Source organism: Trichomycterus rosablanca, chromosome 9 (assembly GCF_030014385.1).
Source record: "Trichomycterus rosablanca isolate fTriRos1 chromosome 9, fTriRos1.hap1, whole genome shotgun sequence".
NCBI lineage: Eukaryota > Metazoa > Chordata > Actinopteri > Siluriformes > Trichomycteridae > Trichomycterus > Trichomycterus rosablanca.
The window spans coordinates 25,686,218-25,694,207 of record NC_085996.1 but is presented as its reverse complement, the minus strand read 5'-3'; the positions used below and the strand labels follow the sequence as shown (position 1 = coordinate 25,694,207).

Genomic DNA, 7,990 nt, shown 5'->3' with positions numbered 1-7,990 from the left:
GTATCTAAGTGACACAGCGGTGGAGTGCATGACTCAGTTCAAATCCAGCAGCCAACAACCTCTAGGTAATGCACTGGGTAAAGTCACACACCTTCAAGAAAGAAACGGACCTCAAGTGCAAATGCATTAAAGCCACTAGTAAAATGGGGACAATTACAAATCTTCTTCTTCTTGTTCCTCAGCCTTTGTCCCATTTTTCGATTACAGGGTCTGCATTTCCGGCTTCTTCCCATTAGGGGTCGCCGGCAGGATTTGGCACCGTTTTTTTTTTTTTACGCCGGATGCCCTTCCTGACACAACCCTCCCTTTTCATCCGGGCTTGGGACCGGCACTACAATGCACTGGTTTGTGCATCTAGCGGCTAGGTATCTATAGGACAATTCAGTGTTTCCAATTAGCCTGGTGGCATGTTTTTGGACTGTGGGAGGAAACTGGAGCACCCGGAGGAAACCCATGCGGAAACGGAGAGGACATGCAAACTCCGCACAGTAAGGACCTGGACCACCCCAACTGGGGATCGAACCCAGGACCTTCTTGCTGTGAGGTGACAGTGCTACCCACTAAGCCACCATGCCGCCCGTGCTGCCCGACAATTACAAATAAATAAGTAATCAATCAAAGACACAATAACATCCATAGCCCACAATAGAGAGAATGGATAGAATAGGGATAGCGCAGAACTGAAAACTGGCAGTTAAAACTCCTTTTAATCAAGTAGTCAGCTAGCTAATTGCAGAAACCCTTTTATCGAAGAAGATGGCTAAAAGAAAAAAAGATGAGGAGTATCGTACTTTTCAGCAGGAATGGACAGAGGAATTCGCCTTTGTGGAGAGAGCAGGTTCTGCAGTGTGTCTAATATGCAATGATAAAATTGCATCAATGAAACGGTCAAATATAAAGCGGCACTTCGACACACGCCATACTACATTTGCATCGAAATATCCTGCGGGGGACAGCAGGAAGAAAGCATGTCAAGAGCTACTGTGCAGAGTGAAAGCTAGTCAGCAGCAACTCCGTGTTTGGACCCAACAAGGTGACTGGAATTCGGCTAGCTTTGCTGGTGCTTTAGCAACTGTGAGAAACGGAAAGCCATTCACAGATGGAGAGTATGCCAAAACATTCATGCTTGTTGTTGCCAATGAACTTTTTGACGACTTTTCGGATAAAGACAAGATAATCAAACAAATAAAAGACATGCCCCTGTCGGCAAGAACTGTTCACGATCGTACCATAATGATGGCAAATCAAATTGAGGCAAAACAAGTGAAGGACATAAATGCAGCACCATTCTTTTCTCTCGCTTTGGATGAGTCAACAGACGTAAGCCATTTGTCCCAGTTCAGCGTGATTGCAAGGTATGCTGTCGGTGACACACTACGTGAGGAAAGTCTTGCTGTTTTGCCTATGAAAGGGACAACAAGAGGGGAGGATTTATTCAAGTCTTTCACTGAGCTCGCTAAAGAAAAAAATCTACCGATGGATAAACTTATTTCGGTGTGTACTGATGGTGCTCCGTGCATGGTGGGGAAAAACAGAGGATTCGTAGCGCTTCTTTGTGAACATGAAAAGAGACCCATCCTAAGTTTTCACTGCATCCTACATCAGGAGGCACTTTGTGCTCAGATGTGTGGCGAGCAGCTTGGTGAGGTGATGTCGCTGGTCATTCGGGTGGTCAACTTTATTGTTGCCCGAGCTTTAAATGATCGCCAGTTTAAAACACTGCTGGATGAAGTTGGGAATAATTATCCTGGTCTGCTTCTGCACAGCAATGTGCGTTGGTTGTCAAGAGGGAAGGTGCTCAGCCGTTTCGCGGCTTGTCTGAGCGAATTCCGGACTTTTCTTGAAATGAAAAACGTCGAGCATCCTGAGTTAGCTAACACTGAGTGGCTCCTGAAGTTCTACTATCTCGTGGACATGACTGAACATCTGAACCAGCTCAATGTGAACATGCAAGGCGTTGGAAATACATTTGAAAACAATGCATTTGAAAACAAGCTAGAACTCTTCATCGCCAACATTGAAACAGGTCGTTTACTACACTTTGAAAAACTGGGAGAGTTTAAAGATGCATGCACAGCAAGTGACCCTGCTCAACATCTTGATCTTCAGCAGCTAGCGGGCTTCACATCTAACCTCCTGCAATCATTCAAAGCGCGCTTTGGAGAATTTCGTGAGCGCACTTGTCTTTTTAAGTTTATCACTCATCCACACGAGCGTGCAGTGGACAGCGCCGACCTGAGTTACATCCCCGGTGTCTCCGTCAGAGATTTTGAGCTACAAGCTGCTGACCTGAAGGCCTCAGACATGTGGGTGAATAAGTTCAAGTCACTGAATGAAGATTTGGAAAGACTTGCACAACAGCAAGCAGAGTTGGCGAGCAAACACAAGTGGAAAGAAATGAAAAAACTTCAACCCGCGGACCAGCTGATTGTCAAAACTTGGAATGCGCTTTCCGTCGCATACCACACACTGCAGCGTGTGAGTATTGCTGTACTGACAATGTTTGGCTCTACGTATGCATGTGAGCAGTCTTTCTCACATCTAAAGAACATTAAGACCAACCTACGATCACGTTTAACAGATGGAAGTCTCAACGCCTGCATGAAGCTTAACCTCACCACGTATCAACCAGACTACAAAGCCATCAGCAAAACCATGCAGCACCAGAAGTCGCATTAATGGTAAGAAGTACTTTATTCATCATTGGTTAGCAACAGCATAACAATGTTATTTAAAAGGATTCAGAGACTTATTGTACTTTAAAAGTGTTGGTCTTACATAAAATGCACAAATTTACTTGTATTTAGTTTTAAACATATTGTATGGCTCTCACGGAATTACATTTTAAAATATGTGGCGTTCATGGCTCTCTCAGCCAAAAAGGTTCCCGACCCCTGTGCTAGCGCGTTGTGCCACCACATCGCATTGGTTTGAATGGCATGATGCTGTGTTAGCTTAGTAATGAAAACTGATGTAATCGCTGTCTAAGTAGTGTTCGAATAACCTGCCTTATAAGTCAATGACTTATTAGAATCCTCTCTACTTAGATAGCTGCCTATGTAGACAGTAAGACAGCAAGGCAGCTCACTAGGTTTTTTCGAACACGCCCAGTATTGCTGCTCACCAATCCTTACCTCTTTTCTTAACCTAGCGTTCTCTACATATTTTCAGATGTTCATGATGTGGCTGATCAACTTTATGCCTCTGTAGTTGCTGAAGCTTTGAAGCCATTAGGTTTCTTCTCAACTCCACACAAATCCTCTCACATTCCAAGATTTTGTTGAACATTCTAGTTAACTCCACTGCGCTATCTCCTAAACATTGCTGGTACGTCTCTCCAATCTTACAACGCACTTGTTTGGAATACGCCCTGATGACATTCATCAGCAGGCTATCGATTCTGAGCTTTACACATCTCTCTTTTCACCTCTATTACAATTGTTGATGTACTCTTCTTTCAAGATTCTCCCTACCCCAGTTCTTCTCCCATCTACACCATGGTAGAACAGTTTAAATCCACCTACAAGGTTCCTAGCCTTACGTTCCTTCCACTTGTTCTCTTGTACACATAGTATGTCAACCCTTCTCCTCTCCATCATATCAGCTGGATCACGTCCTTAACAGTCACAGTCATAGTGTGCACATTCAACATTCCAGCACTCTCAGTCACCTTCCTACCTCTCTCTGCTCCCACTCCTTGACCCAACAGCAGCATAGTTTCCACTAGAGGTGGTCATTGTGAAGCCAGGCCTCAATGGATCCAGTGTGTTAATCAATTTTCTCGGCTGCTCCCATTAGGGGATCCGCATTATTGATTTGGCACAGTTTTTACGCCGGATGCCCTTCCTGACACAACCCTCCCTATTTATCCGGGCTTGAGACCAGCACTACAATGCACTGGTTTATGCACCCTAGCGGCTAGGTATCTATAGGACAATTCAGTGTCTCCAATTAGTCTGGCCGCATGTTTTTGGACTGTGGGAGGAAACCGGAGCACCCGGAGTAAACCCACACAGACACGGGGACAACACCGCCCCACCTGGGGATCGAACCCAGGACCTTCTTGCTGTGAGGCGACAGTGCTACGCTAATGGATCCAGTGTGTAAATATGACTTATTTGAATTGGCACAGTTTTCACACCAAATGCCCTACTGATGCAATTGCCCTACCTGAAATGTGCCACCATTATAGTTCAGTAGAAATTTAGCCATAACCAAACATTTTAAATTATCTTAAATTATGGGACTAATATTAAATAATGTAATTCAGACTCTGACACTGTATTTTTTATGGATTTAAACATTGAGTTAGGTATTAGTAACTTTTTAGCCACTGAGCTGCACTATAAAGCATTTTTGCCATTTTGGATATAGTGTGTATTAGGGGTGGGCGATATAATATCGTTCACGATAATACCGGTATTGTCGTAAATTCGATAAGGTTTTTGCCATATCGCAATATTGTTAGCAAACGCGCGTCACTCGCTCTCAAGCGCATAACAGTGAAATAATGGCGACCAATGTAGAGAGTAGTACCGGAGTTAGCACTGACGAACTAGTCCCTAAAAGGGGAGCTACATCACTGTGGAAGTTTTTCGGATACAGAAGGTCAGACTCCAAACAAAAGACTGTAATTCGCAAAACGTGCAAAAATACTGTGACGACAAAAGGTGGCACCACCTAAAGCAAAAGCACCCGCGTGAGTACGAGGAGTGTCAGTCACTGCGTGAGTCCGAGAATGATGTGAGGCCAAAAGCTGTGTCAGTGAACGAACATAGAATACACAGGTTACCATTTGAGAACGTTTAAAACACAAAAGCGCTAAGCGGAACGCTTTTCTTCACGTATAAGCATGGAAACTGAATCACTGAGTCAATGAGTCAGAAACGACTCTTTTCAGAAAAATTATTCATTGGAATCGAATCAGAAAATTGTGCTCTTATCTATGGTAAAGATTCATTCGTTTTGCTCACTCTGTGGGCAACTCCGGTTCAAGAGATTCAGATGTATAAACCAATCGAATTTAGATTTTGGGCGAAATCTCTCTCTTGATTGGTTGCTGTATAATTGACAGATAAGTGAACGAATTACAAGTTTCAGCTTTTAACCGCGACAGCCAAGAGAATAAATGAAGTAAAATGATCTAAGACGGTTTTCATTAGTTAGGTGGATAAACACAGTTAAATATGGATCTTTATATTCTGGAAATATTCTGAAAATATACAAGATGGCCTCCAAGGTAAGCTGCGGTTATGATTTTATACTGCTGTGTGGTTGATCTGGGTCGCGGTGCTGCTGTTTACCATGCGATTTCATTTTGCAATGATAGAAAAGCATGATCAAATATTAAACGTTTTCTGGATTTTTTTGATGCTCATTAATTTGAAGTAAAATGGAGCATAAATGTGAGATTCTGCTGGTTTGTTTGATATAAATATTGTCAATATGAATACAAATACAGCCTGTAATAATACAACATATAAACACTGTAATTAGTCAGAATTTATAAGAACTACAATGTTTTGTGCTTTTAATATAACGTGGCCTGCCATTGTACTTTAAGTTTACAATATATTGTATCGAATATCGCCACTTCTCAAAAGCATATGGAGATATGAGTTTTTTAGCCATATCGCCCAGCCCTAGTGTGTATCAAAATAAACCAATTTTAATGCTCAAAATTTACCTGTTTACTAGAAGCTGGTCAGTAAAAATGCATATTTATTTCTTTTTTAAATGAAAGCAATTTTCTATGTAATATGTCACCTACGTCTGGTTGGCTTTATTCTGTGAGCACAAGGTCATCAAAAAAGGAAATACACAAGTGGCACTTCGAAGATGAATGCAAAACATTACTTGAACAAATACTAAAAAGATAAAGGACCTCTTTAAAAGCCGGTACCAACATGCCACACACAAATCAATCGGGAATAGTGCTATTATCATTTTCATGAACTTTTTATCATTGATGAGGGTGAGGTTCTTACTAAGTTCATTGAATTCTAAATGAGATGCAAATTCATGCAGCCTCTCTTGTGAACATTATCTCTTGTCAGCGCTTTACACAAAGAGTGCTCACTCACTGAATAGTGGTCTGCTTAATACTGATGAATAACTATCATAGGATGAAGAGGGAAAAAAGACTTAAACATATAATGATTCGGCACTACAGAAATAAGGGCCAGAAGTGGCAGAACAGGCAAAAAAAAAACCCGGGTAAGTAAAATACATGGTAGAAAGGAAGAATTTGCCTGAATACATACACTGATCAGCCATAACATTAAAACCACCTCCTTGTTTCTACACTCACTGTCCATTTCATCAGCTCCACTTACCATATAGAAGCACTTTGAAGTTCTACATATACTGACTGTAATCCATCTGTTACTCTGCATGCTTTGTTAGCCCCCTTTCATGCTGTTCTTCAATGGTCAGGACCACCACAGGACCACTACAGAGCAGGTATCATTTAGGTGGTGGATCATTCTCAGCACTGCAGTGACACTGACATGGTGGTGGTGTGTTAGTGTGTGTTGTGCTGGTAAAAGTGGCTTTATATACCATTTCCACTCATTGTCCACTCTATTAGACACTCCTACCTAGTTGGTCTACCTTGTAGATGTAAAGTCAAAGACGATTGTTCATCTATTGCTGCTGTTTGAGTTGGTCATCTTCTAGACCTTCATCAGTGGTCACAGGACTCTGCCCACAGGGCGCTTTTGGCTGGATATTTTTGGTTGGTGGACTATTCTCAGTCCAGCTGGGACAGTGAGGTGTTTAAAAAACTCAATCAGCGCTGCTGTCTGATCCACTCATACCAGCACAACACACACTAACACACCACCACCATGAGAATGACCCACTACCCAAATAATACCTACTCTGTGGTGGTCCTGGGAGAGTCCAGACCATTGAAGAACAGCATGAAAGGGGGCTAACAAAGCATGCAGAGAAACAGATGGACTACAGTCAGTAATTGTAGAACTACAAAGTGCTCCTATATGGTAAGTGGCGCTGATAAATGGACATTGTGTGCAGAAACAAGGAGGTGGTTTTAACGCTAAATGCAGAGCAAACGTTCACCTTCTCCACATGTCTACTGACAAAGCACTTTTTATTTAAGACTGCAGAGACAGAGAGTGAAAGAGAGAGTGAAGTCAGGCAGAAAGCAAAAGGCCTTTGCAACCAGCTTCTCCACACCATCAGTCGGCATAATTCCTTTTGTAATTTATTGCACTTCCAAGCGCATCTATGTTCCACCTCCCTGTGCCAAAAGCACTATCTGTAAAATGAGTTTCCAGCCAGGCTCTCCTATCTGTGTGTGTCAGCAGAAGAGCCGTCATTACTTCACATCCACTGACTCACCCCACACACCCACACATACTCGTACTGCTATTTTTGTAAGGGTATTCCTGTGGATAATGTGCCTTACAGAGCCAACAGATTTTGGACACACCTAATTAAAAAGGTCTAAGATATTTTGGCCACACTCATTACTAATAGGTGCATCCAATCATGTTGACACCTTATCAAAATCATTGAATTCAGGTGTTCCAATCACTTCCATGGCCACAGGTGTATAAAACCAAGCACCTAGGCATGCAGACTGCTTCTACAAACATTTGTGAAAGAATGGGTCTCTCTCAGAAGCTCAGTGAATTCCAGAGTGGTACCGTGATAGGATGTCACCTGTGCAACAAGTCCAGTCGTGAAATTTCCTCGCTACTAAATATTCCACAGTCGACTGTCAGTGTTATTATAACAAAGTGGAAGCGGTTGGGAACGACAGCAACTCAGCCACGAAGTGGTAGGCCACGTAAAATGACAGAGTGGGGTCAGCTGATGCTGAGGCGCATAGTGCGCAGAGGTCGCCAACATTCTGCAGAGTAAATCGATACAGACCACCGAACTTCATGTGGCCTTCAGATTAGCTCAAGAACAGTGCGTAGAGAGCTTCATGGAATGGGTTTCCATGGCCGAGCAGCTGCAT

At 42.7% G+C, this 7,990-nt stretch overlaps 1 protein-coding gene across 1 annotated transcript; it reads left to right on the top strand.

Annotated features, from left to right (window-relative positions):
- The first annotated feature begins 756 nt into the window (after nt 1-756).
- LOC134320864 (general transcription factor II-I repeat domain-containing protein 2-like) lies at nt 757-2,679 on the top strand. Its single transcript, XM_063002497.1, has one exon. The coding sequence runs from the start codon at nt 757-759 to the stop codon at nt 2,677-2,679; it is 1,923 nt and encodes a 640-aa protein (XP_062858567.1).
- The last annotated feature ends 5,311 nt before the right edge of the window (nt 2,680-7,990 follow it).

What these genes read in the sequence shown, in the direction of transcription:
- LOC134320864 (XM_063002497.1), top strand. Translation starts at nt 757, where the DNA reads ATGGCTAAAAGAAAAAAAGATGAGGAGTATCGTACTTTTCAGCAGGAA.